This window comes from Mirounga leonina, unplaced genomic scaffold (assembly GCF_011800145.1).
Source record: "Mirounga leonina isolate KUSES-001 unplaced genomic scaffold, KU_Mleo_1.0 Mir_92, whole genome shotgun sequence".
NCBI classification, from domain to species: domain Eukaryota; kingdom Metazoa; phylum Chordata; class Mammalia; order Carnivora; family Phocidae; genus Mirounga; species Mirounga leonina.
Window position 1 is genome coordinate 8548509 of NW_023270852.1, and position 23853 is coordinate 8572361.

At 36.8% G+C, this 23853-nt stretch overlaps 2 protein-coding genes across 6 annotated transcripts in view; one reads left to right on the forward strand and one right to left on the reverse strand.

Moving 5' to 3' along the window:
- Window positions 1-23853, forward strand: part of STK33 (serine/threonine kinase 33) — a 158485-nt gene that overhangs the window by 80982 nt on the left and 53650 nt on the right. For 2 of the 5 annotated variants that reach the window (XM_034995438.1, XM_034995437.1), the window contains 6 exons: window positions 7330-7716; window positions 8832-8945; window positions 12734-12847; window positions 15092-15196; window positions 19515-19653; window positions 21960-22048. In XM_034995438.1, coding sequence (XP_034851329.1) covers window positions 7492-7716; window positions 8832-8945; window positions 12734-12847; window positions 15092-15196; window positions 19515-19653; window positions 21960-22048 — 786 coding nt within the window. In that variant the 5' untranslated portion in view covers window positions 7330-7491. Of the gene's footprint in view, window positions 1-6735; window positions 7717-8824; window positions 8946-12733; window positions 12848-15091; window positions 15197-19514; window positions 19654-21959; window positions 22049-23853 lie in introns of those variants that run through there. The other 3 variants (XM_034995439.1, XM_034995442.1, XM_034995441.1) reach the window with 3 other exon arrangements.
- LOC118004210 (heterogeneous nuclear ribonucleoprotein A1-like) lies at window positions 1135-2213 on the reverse strand. The gene has a single exon (XM_034995443.1). It carries the CDS (start codon window positions 2211-2213, stop codon window positions 1320-1322), a length of 894 nt encoding a protein of 297 aa, XP_034851334.1. The 3' UTR covers window positions 1135-1319.

The following is a 23853-nucleotide window of genomic DNA, read 5'->3' on the forward strand; positions in this document are numbered from 1 at the left end:
TTTAAGCTAAAATGATTAGAATCCAGCCAGCCAAAAAGAAATTAAATTTGAAATCTAATTCTTGTCAAGAAATTTTGCATGCAGCTATTCAACCCATTGTTTTAGAATCGCTGTGGTGAGAAAGTAGAACATTACTTTGGCAGATGTGTGGTTGGTAGGTTGGAGAGTGGAAAAGAAACTCAGTGAGTAATAGGAACTCCTGTGCCTTCTGAGTATAGCTCCTAAATACATGTAGGGCAACGGATAAATCAGAAACTGGAGCAAGAAAATACTCGGAAGTCTACATCAGTGTCAGTGATATGATGAAAATATTATTTATTTTGAGAAAGTGAAGGAAAAATTTAAGGAAATGCTTTCTGAGCAGAGCTGAGAAAAAGACAGTTGTTTCTAGATCCACAAAAAAAGCCATCTTGAAAATGGGAAATTTAATATGTACCAAAATGTAGATAGATATATAGTAAAACTTGAAGGATATGGTAAGCATGCTTTTAGGAGTACTGTTTATAATGAAGGAACTCAGATACACTTTATTTTTTTTTCAAGAGAATATTAAATTGTTTATTGATTACACATGATAATGGATACACAAGCTTTAATCCCATCTATAATCTTATCTGATACCATAATTCAATTTAGATATATTGCATAGGATGTGCCAACAATCATATTAATAACCAAATAAACTCCAGGACTTTGCTTGGGTGACCCTTTTAATGGTGAACTCTAGGTCACAACCCATTAACTGTCAGTTCAACTACACCAGGGTTTGTGGAGACAATGGCTTCTGTGCCCAAGCAGGTTGCAAATCAATTTCGAATGGAACCTGGCATCACCCTGAAGGAATTCTAACTTCACACTGTTGGGGTAGTATACCAAGATGGCTTCAGAGTAGACTAACTTTACACAGCACATTTAAAAAAAGACACATTTATTCAACGTAATGATCAGACTATTACATTTAGCAATTAACAGCATGGGTGCAAAAAAAAAAAAAAAAACTACATTAAAACCCTTTGTTGGAATGCTTTCCACTTTCCACGGAACAGAAACTAAAATAACCTGTTACACCATTAGTCACAAATACAGTCCTCGAGTTTTTTGCCCATACACATGAGTATTGTCTAAACGTCTTCTTTGTAGCAGCTAGGCCCTGCTACCACTGTGCTTGGCCGAGTTCACAAATCTGTTGTAACCTGTAGCTTCCCTGTCACTTCTCTGGCTCTCCTCTCCTGCTAAGCTTTGTTTCCTGGCAGTAATTAAAACCTTCTGCTGCTACCATAGCTACTGCTGCTGCTGGAACCACCACAGCCACCTTGGTTTCATGGTTTGGCAAAGTATTGGCCTCCACCACCATAGGGGCCAGAGCTTCTGCCTCCAAAATTTCCTCCTTTCATGGGTCCAGAATTTGAGGATTGATTGTTGTAATTGCCAAAATCATTATAGCTTCCGCCACCCCCAAAGTTGCTTCCATCATTACCAAATCTGTTATAGCCATCCCCACTGCCACCATATCCACCACCACCTCGACTGCCACCAAAGCCACCTTGACCACTGAAGTTCCATCCACGACCAAAGTTGTCATTCCCACCTAAACCACCTCCACGACCACCACCAAAGTTTCCAGAACCACTTCGACCTCTTTGGCTGGATGAAACACTAGCCATCTCTTGTTTAGATAGGGCTTTCCTTACTTCACAGTTGTGGCCATTCACAGTATGGTATTTTTGAATGACAATCTTGTCTACAGAGTCATCAAATGTTACAAAAGCAAAACCTCTCTTTTTGCCACTGCCTTGGTCAGTCATGATCTCAATCACTTCAATTTTCCCATACTGTTCAAAATAATCTCTTAGATGATGTTCTTCAGTGTCTTCTTTAATGCCACCAACAAAAATCTTTTTCACAGTTAAGTGGGCACGAGGTCTTTGAGAATCTTCTCTTGAGACAGCCCTCTTTGGTTCCACAACTCTTCCATCCACCTTGTGTGGCTTTGCATTCATGGCTGCATCCACCTCCTCCACAGTGGCATACGTGACAAACCCAAAGCCTCTGGAGCGCTTGGTGTTTGGATCTCTCATTACCACATGGTCCATAAGCATTCCCCATTGCTCAAAATGGCTCCTCAGACTCTCATCAGTTGTTTCAAAGCTCAAACCTCTGATGAAGAGCTTCTGCAGCTGTTCAAGCTCTTTGGGAGACTCTGATTTAGACATGACAGCAGTGGGAGGGGAGACTTTAACGATGCTTACTCGGCGGCGTCCACGGGCAGAAAGCTCAGATACACTTTAAATAAACCTTCACATTATGAACTCTTCTTTCAGTTTCTTATAAAAAGTACTATAAAGTCAGTATTCTTAATGCATGCATAAAACAATGCCTTACACATCTTACGTGGGACTTTTCTACACTTGCAGAGAGAAAGTACTATTTTTCCTATACAGAAAAGCTGTTATTTGCAGATCTACTCAACTGCTCTGAGTCATTGATGGTTACAGGCTTTATATTTAACTTGAAATGCAAAGCATTTTCTTCTAAGGCCTGAAGTTAAATCATTTTGCAAAGTGTATGTAGGTACATTCTGAGTTTTCTTTGTCTTGCTACCTATACTTGAAAAACAAGGCCTGACATTTGTAAGAGGGGTGTGTGTGTGCGTGTGTGTGTGTTTTAGTGGCCTCAGTTGCATTCTTTTTTCCCTCCACCTGTCGGGAGGGTACTTTTTATATATCTTTTCCAGTGTTTGCCGTTGTGAGTTTTGATCACAGCAGGAAAATTTTTTCACACAACTTTGATGAAAGGTCATACTTATTGGGATGACTTGTCCATTTTTTCTATCTAAAGTCTTAGAATATGCTGTACACATTACCTGGGGTAAATATATGTATAGCATTTAGGATTTTTGCATCTGTTCACAAGTAAAATTGGCTTGTAAGAATGCCTTTTGCTTTTTTGAGAACACTGCCCCAGTCAGGTTTTGGTTATTCTTGCTGAGTGAAATGAACTGGATGGCTTTTTATTACTCTGAAATAGTTTATGTAGGAAGCATCTGGTCCCTAAAAGTAGGAAAGAACTCTGGTAGAGAACTTCTTGAATGAAATGACAAGTGCTATGAATAAAAATGAAGTGAGATAAGAGGGCAGAGTGAATGGGCCTGCAGTTTCAGATGCGGTGGTTAGAAAAGTTCACTCAAAGAGGAGAAAGCACCATGAAGAGAGGGGGCAAGCCAGGCAGATGTCTGCAGGAAGAGCATCTTGGGCAAAAGAAACAGAATGGCTAAAGCCATAGGAATGGAATAGGGTTGACATATTTGAGGAACAGCAAGAATGCTAGTGTATCTAGAGCAAGGGAGATGATGTAAGATATGAAATCTGAGTGGTAGTGAGGAGTCTGTGTATTTGGGGCCCTATAGGCAAAAGTCAATGAAAGTGAAGTTCTTTGTTCCGTTCATCTTAAATTTATTCTTTAATCATGTTTTTCTGTATTTGATTTGACTACTTATGTAAATTTTTATCCTTTTTCTGTTTTTTAATAAAGGTTTAAGAATATAAATTTTTTTTTAAGTACAACTTTGCTTACATTCTCTAAGGTTCACGGTCATAAGTCATATGGCCATCTCTAAGCTACATAAGAGGCTGGGAAATGGAGGATTTTTAATGAGTACATCCTGGTCAAAATCAGGATTCTCTTAGTAAGGAATAATGGAAGAATAAATATTGGATAAACTACTAGCAATATTTTTCGTAAAATCCTATGTGCCTGGGAGATTTTCCTGTAGATTCTATGCTATGCAAATTGTTACCAAACATTGTGAGATGGAGGATACCCAACTTATTTTATGAAACCAGCCAGAAGCTTGTATCCAAACCTAACAAAGATGGCTGAAAGGAAAATTATAGACCAGTTTAACTTACGAATATAACTGAAAGCTCAAAATACAAATGTATCCGTTTTTCACCGTTAAAAGAATTGTCCATTGTGATTATGTAGGGTTCATCCTGTAAGTGCAAGAATGCCTTAATATTAGGAAACCTTTTTCTTTTTTTTTTTTTAAAGATTTTATTTATCTATTAGAGAGAGAGAATGAGAGACAGAGAGCATGAGAGGGAGGAGGGTCAGAGGGAGAAGCAGACTCCCTGCTGAGCAGGGAGCCCGATGCGGGACTCGATCCTGGGACTCCAGGATCATGACCTGAGCTGAAGGCAGTCGCTTAACCAACTGAGCCACCCAGGCGCCCCAGGAAACCTTTTTCAACAATGCAACATATCAAAAGATCCAATAAGAAAAAATATGACAATCACAATAGATAAGAATTGACAAAAGGTAGCACTCATTTCTGATTAGAAAACTAGTCTTATATTAGACAACTAAAACTAGAAAGACATTTCTTGCAGTACATAAAGATATCTAACTTCCTCTTCTGGTCAAGTTTATTCCAGTTCAAAGGGCAAAGGTATATTCCATATATCTCTAGCCTTCTCAATTGGGGACTGCAAAATATATTTTTATGTATTATCTGAAATAGTATGGTAAAAAACCATCTTAATGTACTCCCAGTTACTTCTGGAAGTTTCTCAAGGTATTCTCTTATATGCACTGCAGAACACATTTCTCTCTCCTTCCTCAGCTCACATCTTTCCAACTTGCCACCAGATAGCTGCCAATAACTCTAATAGTTAGGCAGAATGTTGGGCAGACCTGTTTCTATGCTCAAGGAAAAATAGCACCCAAGGTTCCTTTTTTTGCTATTTGAATATAAAAATAAGGACAATTCTAATATTGCCTTTGAACTTTCAGAAATAAGTAGTTTTATAAAATAAAATTACTCCTTTGTGAAAGGCGTTAATATGAATTTACTCTAATAATAAGCTGAGAAAGGTTTAAAATTTGAAACCCCAGTAATAAATGTTTTATACCAGTATTTTTAAGCTTTTATTATTTATTTATTTTTTATTTTTTGCCGCAACCCACAACCCACATTAAGAAGGAGGGGGTAAAGGGGAACCCTCCTACACTGTTGGTGGGAATGCAAACTGATGCAGCCACTCTGGAAAACAGTATGGAGGTTCCTCAAAAAGTTGAAAATAGAGCTACCATAGGATCCAGCAATTGCACTACTGGGTGTTTACCCCAAAGATACAAATGTAGGGATCCGAAGGGGTACGTGCACCCCGATGTTTATAGCAGCAATGTCCACAATAGCCAAACTGTGGAAAGAGCCAAGATGTCCATTGACAGATGAATGGATAAAGAAGAAGTGGTATATATATACAATGGAATATTATGCAGCCATCAAAAGGAATGAAATCTTGCCATTTGCAACGATGTGGATGGAACTGGAGGGTGTTATGCTGAGCGAAATAAGACAATCAGAGAAAGACATGTATCATATGACCTCACTGATATGAGGAATTCTTAATCTCAGGAAACAAACTGAGGGTTGCTGGAGTGGGGGGTGGGGTGGGAGGGGTGGGGTGGCTGGGTGATAGACATTGGGGAGGGTATGTGCTATGGTGAGCGCTATGAATTGTGCAAGACTGTTGAATCACAGATCTGTACCTCTGAAACAAATAATGCAATATATGTTAAGGAAAAAGAAAAAAGAAGAAGAAGATAGCAGGAGGGGAAGAATGAAGGGGGGAAATCGGAGGGGGAGATGAACCATGAGAGACGATGGACTCTGAAAAACAAACTGAGGGTTCTAGAGGGGAGGGGGGTGGGAGGATGGGTTAGCCTGGTGATGGGTATTAAAGAGGGCACGTTCTGCTAGGAGCACTGGGTGTTATACACAAACAATGAATCATGGAACACTACATCAAAAATTAATGATGTAATGTATGGTGATTAACATAACATAATAATTAAAAAAAACCCACCAAGAGTTCATAATGATAGCCCCAATTCTGGTCCAACATCACAGGATTGATTTCAGTCTTTGCCCTTCCCATATTTTAATTCACTTCTCTGGCAGTGAGAAACTTAGCTTTCATTATTCTCAATATATTTACTTATTTGTTCAACCCTAGAATATCCAGAAATTATTTTCAGAATGACTAACCTATATCATTTTGTAAAACAAACCAATTAACTATGGTTCAACATAGTCTTATAGATAGTTGGGCTGTACAGAATATTGTGTTCCAAGTTACTTGGTTCTTTTTCTTCCTCTAGGGTATGGTTATTTATTGGAAATATAGTTAGGTTTATTTGGTTATCTTTGTTACTAATTTTGGGTTCCCTTTACCCATTCTTACTGCTTTTTTTGGATATGTAAAATATTAGAACATGGTTCCAAAGGTGTAAGCTGTACAAAAGAAGTGTATGCAGAAAGGTACATACCATTTCTTTTTATCCCATTCCCACCATCCCTTGTGGGAAACCCACGTCATTAGTTTCTTGTAAATTGTTGGAAACAATTAAGAAATTCATATGTATTTTATTACCCCTTCTTATAGAAAAGGTGACATGCCATGGATGTCTGGAAATCACTTTATATTAGTTCATAGAGGTCTTCCTCATTCTTTTTTAGAGTTGCATAGTATTTCATGATGTAGTTATATTAGTTTATTCAATTACTCTCATGTATGGACATATTGATTGTTCCCAGTATTTTTCAATTGCAAACATTGTTGTAATAAAGGAATATATGAATATAAAAAAAAAGAAGGGGGGGTAGTGGATGGGTAAAACAGGTGAAGGGGGTTAAAACAAACTTCCAGTTACAAGTCACAGGGATGCAAAAAAATACAACACAGGAAATATAGTCAATAATATTGTAATAAATGGTGACAGATGAACTAGACTTATCATGGCGATAATTTTGTAATGTGTATAAATGTTGAATCATTATGTTGTGTATCTAAAGCTAATATGATGTTGTATGTCAATTATACTTCAATAAAAAATGCCTTATACTGTGACTGAGTACATACACATACACATTCTCCACCTATATAGCTTTATAATTAGAAGTTTCATAGAAGTTACCAAGGATCTATGCAAAATACTCATATTATCTTCTTAGAATTAAAAAAAATTGATGTCAGCCCACCAAATTGATTTCCTTAGACCATGCTTTTCAGCAATTTTATGGTTCTGAACAGAAATTATTCTTTCAATTGTTAAGTAAATAAAGTGTCTGGAGTTCAAGAATTAAATTTTGAAAGATTACAATCCATTGGTTTTTAGAAATATGTCCTAATTTTGCTGTAAATATTAACTTTTCATGCATAGGCAAGATGCCTTTGGTGCTAGTTGCTAGTTTTTCTCTGATTTATAGGAGTGTGATAGAATAAGAAAGAACTTTCTAAATTATGATTTCTTTTCTTTCTACAGCTCTCATGTGTGAATGTAAGTGTAGTGCATCATTCCTCTAAGGACCTCGCCAACTGGAAGTTACACTTTTCACCATCAGCATACCTTATCCCTTTTGGTCTGGTTCTTTTCCTCAAAGAGTAGAAACTTCTTTCAAGTTGCTTTTGTTGCAGAGTTAAGCAAATGGCCAATAGTGGCTTTGATAAAAAATCCACAAAATGTTCCAACTGTTCATCTACTTCTAAGAAAGGTGCATTTATTGTATGTGCCTGTAAAACAAGGCTTTCTCCAATTTCTGTGGTGGAAATGTCCCAAGCATCAAGCATTGGCAGCTCAGAATTTATGGTTTCACCGGAGAGGAAAAAAGAAAACCAAACCAGCATGGATAGTTCCTCTGGGAAAGATATGGTAAATATTGAAGATTCTCTATCCCAACATAAGTTGGAATCCCATTTCCTAATCCCATCCTCAGATTCATCGGTATCCCTTGGGCCCTTGTCAGCTAATTCACTGCCTTCTTAACTATTAAAAGAACATTCTATCTTATGTAAGAGGTGAACAAAATTGGTTAATAATTTCTTTTATGATATTTCCATCCACTGCCAAATTAGCTATTTGCCAGGATCATGAATAATTTGGAATGTTATTCCAGCTTCTTTATTTTTTAATGGCATATACAGAAATGAATTGGTTTTCAAGTTGGATTAAATCTGAATTTTGGGGCATTTTCTTCAACTGGTGCAGAATGGGATTTATGGTTGTAGTTAAATATAGGGTGATTATTATTTAAGACAATTCCTGGTTTTTGGATGGGATAGCAAATATACTTTGCAAAACCAGTTTACCTTAATTACAACCTATGACTACCTGGTCGGACTGGTTTGGGTGTATTCTACCTTTATAGAGAAGAGGCAAATGTGGAAGATTGTAGTTGATACAGCACAACTTTGGAGACAGAGAGCAGTAAGTTTAAGAAAAGTTGGGTTCCCAGTCCTCTGAGTTGCACCTTTTTCAAATTTTCACCTTAAACTGTTATTTTTTATTTGTATTATGGTATAGTTATTGCCATATAGACATCTCTGAGTGTCTTGTTACTATATTGTTTTCATTCAAAGGATATTTTGTGAATGTTTGGTCAATAATTTTTTATATATAACCTACTAGGGATGACTGTTATGTTTTGAAACAAGGGTGATTGAGAAAGCTCTGAAGTTGCCTTCTCTTGTGATTTTAAAGAATCAATAGGTAAGTTCTATTAGATTTGTGATGCAGGTTATCATGCGAACTTGCCTGGATTCAGGGGATTAGATTGAATGGCTGGTTTCTTGTGGTCCCTTTTAGCATAATGAGCCAATGAATCATATAGGGCTTAGAATTTGGAAAAGACAGTAAATATCATGGCACACATTAAAGATTTGTCAGATTATTGAAATTAGAGTTCTTATTTTGTCAAGATACAAGCACATTATATTTGTACTACAAGTATATTACATCTTAATTTTTTTTATTCCTTTTGGTGTAAGCCCTCAAAAACCTCAAACGTGGAGAGAAAAACATCTCAGCAACAGTGGAGTCGGGGCAACATTACAGAAGGAAAGGTTCCTCACATAAGGATGGACAATGGAGCTGCTATTCAGGTAATAGAAAGCAAAGTGAAACTGCTAGGAACATCTAAGTCAATGGTTAATGGCAAAAATGATTTAAAAATTAGTCTCTAAGGAAGGGAAGAAAAGAAGAAATTTATGGGTTTCAAGTATGTCAAAGTCTTTACAAAAGAAAATGCAGACTAATTATTTTTTCTGTTTATAGAGGACCAAATAGACTTTAATTAAAGCAGAGGGCATTTTTATTAGCAAAATGAGAACATTTTGGTCTTTAGGTCTTGCCCATTGCTGAGAGCAATCTTGGAGTCTTTGTGTAGACTTCTTCAAGACAGATGACTTGAGATGGTTTGGCTTTTCATTTCTTTGATGACTGGTAGTGAGGCCAGAATTTCCCTCATGGACCCCTCCATTTTTGATTGGATGGATACCAATATGGTACCAATTGACTCTTCCAAGGACTCTAATTATTATGGATTGAGTGTTATTACCCTTTTAGAAATTAAAATGTGTTCCTTTAACATCAGATTAAAAGAGCCACAACAAGAACAACTACAAGAAGAAAATTGCATTCATGTTAAATAACTTTAAAAAGTTGCTTCAGGAGATATTTGACAATTTACTTGAAGGGATCAGAAAAACTTCCTGAGTAATTCTAACTTTTTATAACTTTAAATAAAAGGCTGGATTTTTTTTTAATCCACAAATTTACTGAGTTTTAAATTTAGCAATAGAGCTTTTATAAAAATAAAATGTACTCAGCATAAGATAGTAGGAAAATATAGATAGAAAAGTGAAAAAAAAAATCATGAGCCAGATAGAACCAATTTTAACATTTATTACTTTTATTTTTTCTGTGCATGTATGTTATTTTATTTTTTCTTTTCAGTTTTTTTCTGTTTTAAATTATGAAATATTTCCAATATATACAGATTTTTAAGAAATAACCTTAACTAGCATAACTGAAGTTTTTTCCTCCCATTAAATGGACAGGCTCATTGTAAAGTTTTTAAACATTTCAGAAGAGTATAAAAAAGGAAGTTATAGTCATCCAAAATTCTACTATCCAGAGATAACTACTCTTAATATTTAGATGAGCATCTTTCCACATACCAGTGTCAGCACCCTCACATGCACACATTTTCATAATGGGATCATATCATATGTGCTTTCACACTCTACACTATATCATGGACTTCTATATCAATAAAAATAGATCTGCATTACCATTTTTATAGCATCCTCTTAAAATTATTACAAATAAGAAGTTATTTCCTCCTTATTTTCACCACGATGTAATGATGTCAAAGCAGTTAGTTGAAGAAAAAGATTAGTTTATAAAACTAGTTGGGCAGTTGGGCTATTTCTATATCCATTCCTCATTTAAAAAATCCTATATAAATGGTATTAAAATACTGTGTCCAAGTTGTGGTTCTGTATGTTTAAAGAGCAAATGGGAGTTTAGTTTTTAAAGGTCAAGGAAAATTGGGGAGATGGTTATAAAGTTTAGATCATTTTGTTCTGTGGAAAACAAAATGGATAAATGATCATTAAAATTAGGATTTTACTCATTTTTCATAATATGTTGTTGGGAGTTGGATATAAATATGATAAAAAATAAAGTGTTTTGTCTTCTTTTAGTCATCTTAGTTTTCTGACTTTGATTCTCACTATTAAGTGGCAATAGGAAGAAGGAGGAACCAAAGTAATTATAAATCATTGAAAGTAGTGCTTTGGGGACCATCCCTTGGGCAGGATGTACCCTGTGTGAGTCTAGGAGTTGCCATTCACAACACTCAAGACCATTAATCTAAAGCTCTTCCTCCAGGATTCAACTCCACGTAGCCAGTTTGTCACTTCTCTTGCAGGTGTATATATGTAGAGGGTTCCTGATTGGCTGGCTTGCTGACTGGATTTATTGATTGATTCATTCATTTACCAGTTCACTCATTCATTCCATATTTGCACTGTTCCTTTGGAATGCCTTTCTTGCTTTGCTTGGATTAGAGAAAAAAAGTTCTCAATTATTTGCCTTTGTTCCCTCACATGCCGATCTCAGAAGCTACTTCTTTGGTGATGTTTTCACCTATTTTCCCAGCATTTTAGCTGTGGTCTCTGGCCCCAATGTTGTTTTGTATTTTTTTTTAACTTAAGACTTTATGACTTAAGTGATAATCTTGTCTCTTGAGCAGATTACAAATTCTGAGAAAATAGGAGTTGTGTTTTATCCATTTTTGTACAAAATATATATCACAAGGAACTATCTAAGGAAATTCTAAGATGTTGAAGCTGAACATTTCTTCCTTCCTTCCTCCCTTCCTTCCTTCCTTCCTTCCTTCCTTCCTTCCACTTTCCCCTCTATGTGCCAAGCATGAATATTTTACCTACAAAGTTTCAGGGTAAGCTTTTTAAAGGAATCAAAAAGAAAAGCTTCTTAAGAAGTTTCCAGACCATCTTGGGAGAAAAACATGAACCAAAGTGTTTGTAAGAAGGAAAGTAATAATAGTGTTTGAGGACCAATGCATACGTGCTGAGGGAAGTCAAGATAATGGAACAATCACCATGGTGCAGAGTCAGTCAGGGAATCCCTCATGAAGCCGGTGAGTAATTAGTTGGGCATTGAATCTTTCCTTATGAAAGTAAGACAAGAATGTAAGCAACAGCAAAAGATATGAAGACTAGCAGCTAATTTATCTGTTGTGTGGTAAAGGTGAAAGTGCTTGCTGAGAGAGAGTTGCATCTCCCGGAAAGGCTTTGGCTGCTAACCCAGCAGAGGCTTCACCTAGTGGCATTCCTTCAGCTCTTCTGTCCTGTTCTAATCCCCAGGCATGATGTGTCCAGAAACCCTGCTCTTATTAATGCTCTGATATTGATTTGGATAAAGGAGACTAACTCCCCCCAGCCCAACCAAATTCACAAGAAATCGAAGTATAAATGTGTTACTTGTTTGTTATTTTACAGTGTGAACCAGGGTGCTGGTGTTGGAAAAAACAGTGCGTTCTTTTTTTTTTTTTTTTTTTAATAATATTAACTTTTATTGAGTGCTTATTATGTCAGGCACTATGCTTTTTTTTAAAAGTTGAAATGTAGTTGACATACAATGTTATATTAGTTCCAGTTGTACAACTTAGTGATTTGACAATTCTGCTCATTTCACTATGCTCATCATGATAAGTATAATTACCATCAGAAGTTAAATAATAAGTGGAAGGATTCTTGGTCTGGATAGTGTTACTAAGGATGGTTTTTATTTTCTTCCCAGTGCTGACTTATATTAAAATTTCTGTCAGATACTGCTTTTTCTAAAACAAAAGGAATAAAACAATAGAAGCAATTTTTGATAGAAAAAATGAAGATTAAGTGTTACTTGGTAAACAGAAAAGCAGGAAGTATTCAATGGTTAATATGTGTTGATTTTACAGTATAGCTCTCAGAATTTGGGGATAATTTCTTTGGTGAATGTATTTTATACACATAAACACACAGATATGTATGCATTAATATTTCATTCCTCCTTTTTCTTATGAAGACATTTCCTTAATATTGTAGGTTGTTTTTGTACTTTTGAGGTTTTCCATATTTCTCCATTAGGATTTTTATGGTTTTCCTCCAGAGGACATTTAATGAAATTTGTCAAAACTTATTTTTGGTTAATTAAGATGTTTTTATTAATATTGAAGCAAAGATGTGGTATCTTCTACTTGATTTTACCCTGGAGCAGAAACCCCCTTCCCTTGGGTGGATATCTGTCAGTATTATGTGTTCATTTTTAATACCTGATGAGTGGCAGAGAGAGACAAAGGAGCTCTTATTTTTCTATCCAGGAATTCTATACCTTTGGAAAAATACTGGGACAAGGGAGTTTTGGAATGGTCATTGAAGCCACAGACAAGGAAACAGAAACTAAGTGGGCGATTAAAAAAGTGAACAAAGACAAGGTGAGACTTCTCAGCAGCACCACACTGAGGACACAGGGCCAGGGCTGGGCGTGGGGGGTGGGGGTGGGGGTGGGGGGCGGGGGCGTGGGGGGATGGGCCGTATGGTGTCCACGCTGATAACGCAGCTGGCCCTGAGGGCAGGGCCGGGGCTGTTGCCCTGGGCAAGTGTGGCCCTTGCCCAGGCCTTCTGGGAAGGGACCAGTTCTTGAAGTCAAGTAGACAAGCGCTATCTGGGAAAAGCAAATGAAGCATCAACTAACATAACCAATATAACCAAGTGAGGGTAAAGTTTTCCAGAGTGAGTTGAAAGTTAGGGCTGATTCTCAGTCTGTAGTTGTAGGGCCGGGGGCTAGAGATTGCGTAGCCAGATTAAGTCTTGGCACTATCTCCGGATGTATGTGGTTCTGAACGACTTTTCTCCTATCCTTTCTTCTCCTTTGATTCCGTTTCCTCCTGTGATTATTTATCCCACCGGCTCTGATTTCTCCCGGAGTGGACAATGACTGGGCTTCTCTTTAAGGGAGATTCTCGTTTACATCTTGATCATTTCATTAACTTTAAAAAAAAAACAACTTCTGTGCCTGGAAAAAACAAAAGACAAAATACAGTGTTTTTTTCTTGGGCTTTTGATGATAAATATTACATTTACAAAATGAAATAGTAAGTTTTATGTATTCTTTGAAACAAACTAAATTACATACCATTTCTTCCTAAAGTTTAATAAGGTAACATATACGTCTTAATAAAGGGAGATCTAGAGCCTTACTAGAAATCTTTAGAATTCTAGAATCATGGTGCTACATGGGATGTTATTTCCTTTGCCCCTTTGGTGTCAGGTAGGGTTAGGGGCTAGGTTTTAGGTTTACACAGCCAGGTACCTGCTTGCAACTTTAGGAATTCATCATCTTGCACACACGTATTGATGATAAGCATTTACAAACACCAGTGAAGTCAAATAAATTTATATAGTCAATATATGAATTGGATAATATATTACTTCATTATATGCAGGTCAAGCCATTTGGGAAGGGAGGTAGGAACAGAATTGAGACTGATATTAGGAGAAATTGTGGTAACTTTCCACATCTAGTCTAGATAAGAATTCACACCTCACAGTTACTTTTTCCCTTGACCTTCTAGGATAACCTTAAAATGTGACTTTCATCCTCCTTGGGCAGGGTATAGTGGGCAGGTGGTTTCCTACTCATTCCTGAGATAGTAACGTAGAAGGATAGAGGTCATTGGAAGCAGGGATGGCCCTAGGTAAAATGTTAACCAGGTAAAGTTTGCCCTGTGATCCATCCTTTCCAGTCCTTTAGGAACTATTATGTATTCTCCAAACTTGCTGGGGGCATGGGGAGGGGAGAGGAGGGATAAGACCTCTGTAATCCCTTTCTCCAATATTTTTATGTGGATGAGGGCAATGCTTTTCTTCAGATAAGGATGTTAATTTAGATATCAATGGGGTGACGATTGGGGTGGTGGTAGTGGTGCTGAGGGTAGAAAAAGCCCTTCCAGAATTTCTTAGATGACTTTGTAGAAAATTAGTTGCACCCTGATTTGTGCTCCCTGGGGTGTGCCTGCCTTTACCTTTTGCCATCAGGTATGGTTAAGGGGTACATGTAAGGAGATAAAGCAGGAGTTAGATTGATCTGAAGGCAAGATCTTTCTCTCTCTCCCTCTCAGGTAATTTTGAAGCTAAGGGTATCAGGAAGTGATAATTGCAGGGCTAGGTGTAGAATCTCACTGCCTATTATTTCTTTTATATATAAATATATATACTTTATATGTAAGTATATATAAATACAATCAAAACAAAACAATAACAAAGCAGAAGAAAAACATTTTGTTTTTATCTTCTCCAAATGATGTCCCTGGAAAGTAGATTTTGGTTTTATTATGCTAACATCAAAGGATGAACATGATTTTGAAGGAAATACTGAAAGGCATATTCAAAATTGGAATAATCTGTCAGGGGGACAGAGCCCATGTTGTAGTTAATTTATAGAAACAGTCCAAGAAACAGATGTGGCTTGAGGCCAAATTATATATAACTTAAAATTGGACAAAGGAAAGAAGGACCATAATTTAATCTTATCATGGAAATAAATTGCATGTTATCTTTTGAAAAAGGAACTTCTCCAAAAAATGTAGGGAAAAAATGTAAAAATAACAGGAACTTTTATATTGAGGTATGTAGGAGTGACATTCATATGTGAAATCTATGCGTCCTCATTATGAAAGGCTGGAAGCTCTGCTGTGAAGTTACTTGAACGGGAGGTGAACATCCTAAAAAGTGTGAAACATGAACACATCATACATCTGGAACAAGTGTTTGAGACGCCTAAGGTAAGGCTTGATCAGGTGATGCATTTCAAAGTGGTTATTATCACAAACGAACATCGTTGCCTTCTGAAGTCACCCCTGTAGGGCACGGTTGTTCAAGTCCTTGGCATGTGTCTGTCACTGGAGATTGATGAGGGCATTCTGGAGGGCTTTTATTATTGATTATATAATTAGGTGTCTAATGATTAGATTGATGTCTTTGGTGATATTTCTGGGTGGCTTGTTGCAAATAAATGCTTAGAATTGAAACAACTTCATGTACAACCAGATAAGTGATTAGAGCTTCCTTAGAGATGGCTTTCCTTTTGCTTTGGTCTTTGGTTTCTCCATTAGGGTCTTTTGGAATATCGTCATCATTTTGCAAGGTTAGCTTTCCAATAAAGTTGGCATGGTTATATTTGGCACTGTGCAGAAGGTATTTTATCATCTGTGTTTTACCAATGCGTTTAATTGTCCTTCTTCCCTAGAAGTTATCATTCTTTTTAAATGCCTGTAATTTTCATTTTCAGTTGTTGTGAAGCCTGGGTTATTTGCCATTCTGCCTCCGGATTGTTTGGTGTCGGTGGGTTTGGGTGTTTCTCTGCTTGGAGGCAGTATAATATGTGGTTAGGCATGTGGACTCTGGCGTCAGATTGCCTGTGCATTTGAATCCTGGCTCTACCACTTATTAGCCATGAGATTATGATGTTGCTCAACCTCTCTATACTTCAGTTTTGTCATCTAAAAAATGGGTTTAATATTAGTATCAACCTCATTTGGTTGTTGAAGGATTAAATGGAAAAATGGATATAAAGATCTGTCTCTTTAATTGTTAGCTATTCTTCTTTGTTTCCTTTGTCAGTCTCTAAGGTAGAAATAATCAGTTTGATTCATTAGGAGTGCTTAATAACTATGAAAGACCAGTTAACCTTCATGGGAGCAGTGTATGGCAATGGTGCCGAAGTCTACTCAGTTCAGTCTTAGAGTTATTATTTTTTTAATCCCCAAATCTTCTTAGAATAGTGTTGCTCTTTATCCTCAGTTTTAAGCAACTTGATTTCATATACCTTGCTATAGTTTTCCTCATGTTTCTTATGCTTGGGATTCATGGAGCCTCTTGGATCTGTGAGTTTATGGCTTTTCTCAAATTTAGAAAATCTTTGGCCATTATTTGTTCAAATACTTTCTCTGCCTTCTCCCACTGTGGGGACTCCCAAGTACCTGTGTTAGACTGCTTGGTATTGTCCACAGCTTGCTGATGCTCTATTCATTTTTATCAATATTTTTTCTCTCTTTGTTTCATTTAACAGAGTTTTCATCGCAATGTCTTCAGATTCAGTCATCTCTTTTCCTGTAACATTATGTGTGCTGTTTCTCTTTTCCAACAGAAATTTGATTTGATTCTTTTGTGTATCTTCCACCTTTTTATTCAACATGCTCAGTATTTACTCCTCCTTATTACATATAGTTATAATAGCTTTTAATGTTCTTTTCTACTAATTTATCATGTGTGTTATTTCTAGGTCAAGTTCGATTGATTTTTTTGTCCATTATGGGTTATATTTTCCTTCTTTTTTATACGCTTGTTAGGTTTTGATTGGACACTAGATATTTTTATATTCTTATAACTACTCTTAAGCTTTATTGTAGGACATAGTTATTTGGAAACAGTCTGATACTTCTGAAGCTTGCTTTAAGCCAGAGCAACCTTTGATCTAGGGCTATTTTTTTCTTACTAAAGAAGTAGGACCCTTTGAGAGTACTCTACTGATGTCCTGTGAATTATGAGATTTTCCACTCTGGCTAATGGGAATACAAGCTCTTTCTGGCCATGTGTATGCTCCAGTGATTATTCTCTCTGTTTCTCTTGCATGGTTCCTTATCCAGCTTCGGGTAGTTCCCTCATACACATGAACTGAGCAGTACTCTGCTGAAGACTTGAAGGGCAGCCTCTGCAAATCTCTGGAGCTTTCTCTACATACAGCTTTCTCCTTTTTGATACTCTGTCCTGTGAATTTAAGTTGTCTTGGCCTTTCTGGACTCCCAGCTCCCTTTCCTCAATTCATGGAGACTGCGGGGCTCTCTTTGTATTCCTTCTCACTGCCCCATGGCCTGGAAACTCTCTCTGGACAGTAAGCTGGAATGATCATGGGGCTTGCTCTGTGTTTGTCCTGTCTTTCAGGAATCATCGCCCTTTGTTGCCTGATGTCTAATGTCTGAAAATTGTTGTTTTATAGGTTTTGTCCATTTCTTAAGTTGTTTCAGGAGGGAGGGTCAGTCTGTTACTCCATCTTGGCACAAGTGGGAGTCCAAATCTAGAATAGTTTGAAGGCAAAGGAAATCATCATCTGCGACTGGTTTGCTGGTTTATTTATTTTAATGCACTGCTGGCCCTTGATTCACCAGATCAGATCTGCCTCCTCCCAACGCTAACTCACACAAATGCCTAGAACTTCTACTGAAGCTATCCTAAAGATGAATGGAAATTGTTACTTGATTAGGTAGGCCGTGGTATTAGTCAGAGTTTGTTATGGTTTCTTGTGAGTCTAACTGTTCTGATCTATGCAATTATTTCTAATAATTATAAAAAATGTTATTGATATAACTTTTATCAACTTACATATTTAAAATTAACATCAATTTATATTGTAAGCACTGCTAAAGTCACTTTTCTTTCCAAATAGTTCACTTACCATTTTATGTACCCATGATCCCTACAGTGCTACCAGTGGAAAAAATATGGCACAGTTCAAAAGCTTATTTATGTGTTAGACCTTGCACAATTCTTTAGTGACTTTTGAAATTCCAAAGCATCCTGAGGCTTAGTGAACCAGAATTTTGACTGTTAGAAGAAGGGGTGTTAATCTTCTGTTCCTGTTTTCATGCTTGCTGATTGAACACAGAAGTTGCATTAATAGTGGCGATAGAATAGAATCAGACCCCAAAATCTTAAAAAACTTTTACAAAAATTTAGCGGCAGAGGATGGAATGGAGACATGGAGGGTAGTCTATGAAAGGTATGAAAAAGGCTTGTATTTTAGTTGACTGTGAATCTTTTTGACTCAAGAAATGACTTGACTTTGGGAAGACCTAAAGTGATCTTAATTTACATCAACAGAAACAGCAGATATGGAAGAGACATTTCATCCGTGGCTTTTTCCCATATATACCTAATTAGTTACTAAGTCCCACTGTTTCTTCCTCTTAGGCATTTTTCACGTATTTTTTTTCTTCCCCTTCTTGTGTACATCCTGTACCTCATATCTACCCTCCATAAATAGAGGTCAGCGTACTGTAGCGTGCGAGCCGAATCTGGCATGCTGCCTGTGTTTTTATGGCCCACAAGCTAAATTTTTTAGATTTTTAAATGACTGAAAAAAATTTTTAAAGTAGTATTTGATGACACGTGAAATGTATATGGAACTAAAATTTCAGAGTACATATATAAAGTTTTGTTGTATTGTTTATAGGTGCTGTTACGCTGTAACAGCAGAGCTGAGTAGTTGCGAAAGAGATTGTATGACCTGCAAAGGCACAAATATTTACCATCTGGATCTGGCCTTTGGAGAAAAAGTTCACCGAGCCCTGCTGCCCATTACCGTTGGGAGTGTTCATTTAGAAATGCAAAACCGATCATAGCACAAGCCTTTCTCCCTGCTCCAGACACCAGCTTAAAAAACTTCAGTGGCTCCTTACTGCATATGGGGAAAAAATCCAAACTCCTCTGCATGACATCCAAGAGTCTTTACAACCTGGCACCAACCTGTTTTTTTCTGGCCTCACCCCTCACCGCTCCACTCTTCTCTGCCCCACCAAACTCCTAATGCTGTTAACACGGAGATATTCGTTATTCTTTCAACAGCCAGTGCTGTGTCAGTCTTTGGAATCTTTGCGAATACTATGCGTTAAGCCCATTCTTACCCACATCCTCTCCCCATAAATCCCGATTCAGTTTATTCAGACCTGCCTTTTAATATCACCTCCTCAGGGAGCAGACTTTAAGCAGAGGCTTCTTTCCTTGGTAACCTCAGGCCGTTTTGGCTATACCCCTTCTGTTGGCACTCACCACACGATATTGTATTTATAACTCTACTGTGAGCTCCTTGAGGGTAAGAACTCTACTGTGAGCTCCTTGAGGGTAAGAACTTACACCTCCTTGTTCCTCTAGTATCCTGCACAGTGTCTTGTACATGATAGGAAATAAATAATTTTGAATAAGTACATTGATGATTTAGGTTGGGATCATATTTCTATGATACATGTGCAATATATAATATTTTTTAAATCCTCAACTATATAATTTGCTCTCTCTCTCTCTCTCTTTATAAATCTATAATGTCAGAAAATGTACCTGGTGATGGAGCTTTGTGAGGATGGAGAACTCAAAGAAATTCTGGATAGGAAAGGGCATTTCTCTGAGAATGAGACAAGGTGGATTATTCAAAGTCTCGCATCAGCTATAGCCTATCTTCACAATAAGGGTAAGAAGAGAGTCATCCAGCTCATTGACTCCATGAATGCAGATGGTGCTTTTGTTTAAGGGTGATTGCATTCAGGGTTCAGAGTCACAGAAGTGATCCCTACTAAAATAGAAGATTTCATCTGAAAATTTTTCTGAATTTTTTCTTTTTAAGACTTTAATTAAATATAATAAGTATATTTTAATTAGAAACAAGGCAGGTATACAATTGCATTGTACACAGACAAGGATGAATATTTCTATTCAACAGTTTGAAAAGCAGCTAATCTTGTCAAATCAAAAGTAGGCTAAGTCAATAATAAAAGTGAAATTTCAAAACACTTATATTGTATGGAAGTGTTGAATCACTAGATTGTACGCCTGAGACTAATATTATACTGTACATTAACTGATTGGAATTTAAATAAAACTAAAAAAAATCTGTATATTCTAGGCATTTTTTTTTAGAGTTAATTTTTAGAGCAGTTTTAGATTTGCAGCAAAATTGAGCAGCCATTACAGAGATATCCCATATACCCTTATATACCCATATAACCATATACCCTGTACACGCACAGCCTCGGCCTGTTATCAACATCCCCACCAGAAGGTACATGTGTTACAAGCCATGAGCCTACACTGACACATTGTTATCACCCAAAGTCCATAGTTCACATTAGGGTTTACTCTTGGTGGTGTATATTCTGTGGGTTTTGACAAATGGATAGTGACTTGTATCTACCATTATGGTATCATACAGAATAGTTTCACTACCTTAAAAGCCACATTTAGAAATTATTCTAATTTCTTTACTGTTTTTGGTTGTTATTGCTGCTGCTTTTCCTCAGGCTCCTTTTTTTCCTTCAAGTTTAGTTTATCTTACATGTGACTTTAGCACCTTCTCATTTTACACGTGAGGAAAAGTTGGTTCCAGAGAGGTGAAATGACAAGGTGAGGTGTGGCAGAGCTGGACTAGAACCCAGCGGCCATCCCACAGACATTTCCCAAGCCCCGCCTGCATGTGGTCTGTGCTAGAATTAGAAAGATACAAAGACAAGGCCCCCACACCTCAAGGAATTCAGGCTGGTGGGAGATGGAGGATAGAAAGCAAACTAATTCAGTGTGATAATTTCTCTAATGGAGAGTCATAGAAAGCACAAGGAACATTAGGAGCATCAGTGCCTTGTTTGATTTGGAAAGTCAGGGAGGGATTCACAGAGGAAAACAGAATTGGGGCTGAGGAATACAGTCTCAGACAAAAAAGAAGGGAGGGCCTTCCAGGCAGCGGCAGCAATTTTTGCAAAGACAGGAAACCCAGGGCCTCCTATGATGCTAATGTCAATTCTCCCACTTTAAGCTATAAATTCAGTATAATGCCAACCAAAATTTCAGCAGGATTTTTTCATGGAACTTTTTAGAAATACTCTGAAGTGGGCGAGAATAGCAAAGAAAACAATGAAAAAGAAGAACAATGGAGGCAGAAGGGAGACTTGCTGTGCTGTACTTACGTAAGAAGAGGTCAGCAGCACACATTCCACAAACACATTCTGGGAGCTGTGTTAGGGAACTGTAAATGGTTGGCTAGGGTCGCCAGTCCAGGGCTCCTCAGCTGCATTTTTCCAGCAGCGATACATGTAACTTTTTATGTGGAGGGAAATGATTGCTATGGATATGAACTGAGTTAGTTATTTGCAACAGAAGTGCTTGGTGCATGATTATTTGCAAGCGCATAAAAATCCTGCCTGATGTCTGACATGTTCAACTGGAAATTTTGTGTCTCAGGGTTTCCATTTGTTTGTTTTCATTTTAACATATAAAGACTAGGAAAGTATGTGCTCATGTTATAGAAAAATACATTGAAATAAGTGTAATGTGTATACACATAGTCAAGTTGCAGTATGTTAAATGTGTAGATTGACAACATACGCATGGAAATAAGTAAGTAATTCTCTATTTGAAGACCTAAGGATATAGGAAACCTTACTGGGTTTGTAACTACTTTTGTCTCCCTCTGCCTGGAATGCTTGACCTTGGGCAGGATCCACCTCCCCGCTCACCAGGCCACTGGTCACAAAGAGAAGCCTCCAGGGCAGCAGGGGGATGGGGAAAGAGGAGGGAGTCAAAGAAAATGCCTCCTTAAGGATAAACCTGTGAAGAAAAGGGATTGGAATATAAGGGAAGGAACAGGGCAGAATTATGCTTGACCCTCCTTGAAGTTTTTAACAGTGGGACATTAATTTGTCAAATATATTTATTTGTTCTATTTGTGTCCCCTCTATTTTTCCATTATGCACTATTCATTTGATTTGTTGTTTATTTTCTTGGTAGATATAGTACATAGAGATCTAAAACTGGAAAACATAATGGTTAAAAGCAGCTTTATTGATGATAACAATGAAATGAACTTAAACATAAAGGTAAGGTATTAGAAATCATGGTAAATATTTGCCTATAAACAATTTGATAGCAAAGTAGCAAAGTACGTCCTCTTTTTAGATACATTTTGGAAGTTTTTGAGCAGCAAAATAAGTGGCTTGTGCTAGAAAAAAAATAAAATTTTACATAAGAGGTTGTAACTGACAAGAATAATTTTACAAGTTAAATGGTGCTACTGAATCTTTTTTAAAATACATATTCATTTGGATAGTTCTAAATCATTAGTTAATAGCAAGCAAACAGATGCTCTGAATTCTAATTAATTTCAAAATTATGCCTGGTAATTTGATGTAAATGTGTTACAGATTTAGAAAAAAAACACACCTTGGCTGTGCCTTTGATATTAAATTAATGCTAAAGTCTGTATTTCTCATTGAAAATTTTCCTGGGTATTAATATTTATGTCCTAAACACAGTTAATGTGCCAAGTGTTTATTCTTCAAGACTTTACTCAAATTAAGTGTTCCTTAATGTCAAATAAATGATAGGATACATTATTTATTACTTAGCACTTTAATAGCGGCTGCTTTCAAAATATATGAATGTGTTAATTTAGGAATAAAATGTTGTCTGTGAATAACTCACTCTGTTGTAGAAGCTAAATCCCTATGTAATATAAGCGGGTTTAACAGCATTGTTGTTTTACCAAAGTAAATAAATATTCTTGAATATTTTCATTTTAAACTCTATGAGGGCAGGAATTATGTATGTTTTATTCACTGTTGGTACCTGGAGTAATGCCTGAAAACATAGTATGTGCTCACTTAATATTTGGTAAATGAAGGAATAATTGCTCTCTAAAGAACTGAATTGATCATGAAACCTTTTATATATTTGATATCTGTGTAGATTTTCTGTGGAGAAGGATACGTATTATAATGCTCAAAGTGGGGTAATTGTGAAAACTCCTGGAGAAATTGACTTTTCTATTTAGAAAAATAGTGGTATCACATATTGATAGGAACATTTTCTTATTCCAGAAGGCCCTGGAAACTTTTCGTTCAGTGTCTGTGGACCAAGAGCCTATCTTTGGTTGTATGATCAATAAATGTGCCTGTTTTTCTGCTTTCAGCCCAAGGCTGTTCCAACTTGGGAGACAAGACCAAGGGCACATACTGAATATTTAATAACCGAATGTGTACTGGCCCCGATTTGGAACTGAGCAGAAAGAGTGCAGTTGCAGCAGCAGGCCTCCAGTGGATTTGTAGCTCTACGGTTACTTTTTGACCTGTTAATTTGCTTCTTGTAGTTTTTAATAGTGTAGTAATTGTTTTAATTAGTAAACTCTAGAAACACAAAGGAAGTCATAGTAAAGAAAAGATGGTACTTATCAGAGATAGTGTCTTATAAATAATTATAAAAAGGGGCAGTTTCTGTGAATTCTGACAAGGATAATGATTGCATTTATAAAAGTGCTTTAAACTGGAACATAGCTTGAGTGTCATAAAAAATAGACGATAAACATACTATGGCCAGAATGTATTTTACGATGAAAGAGGTTTTTAAAAATAACTTTTTTATCTGAAAAAGTTAAATGCTTTCTTTCAAAATATAACTTCCTATGTTGAACTGGTAAGTTTAATTAGAAGGAATGAGCAATCAGTATCATGGGTGTTTGCTCCAGGTAGGAGAAACCAAGCTTCTCTTTACCACAGATTTGTTTCTTCTTCACAAAGAGGGGTGGATGGGAAGCCAAAGCAAGGTCCTTAGTAGTAAGACAAGGAAAGCCCCTCCATCCGCAGGAATCTCTGAATTAAATACAGAGCAATTACAATGTGGTGGAACT

Excerpts from the sequence above, each read along its gene's own strand:
- LOC118004210 (XM_034995443.1), bottom strand. The coding sequence starts at position 2,213 with ATGTCTAAATCAGAGTCTCCCAAAGAGCTTGAACAGCTGCAGAAGCTC.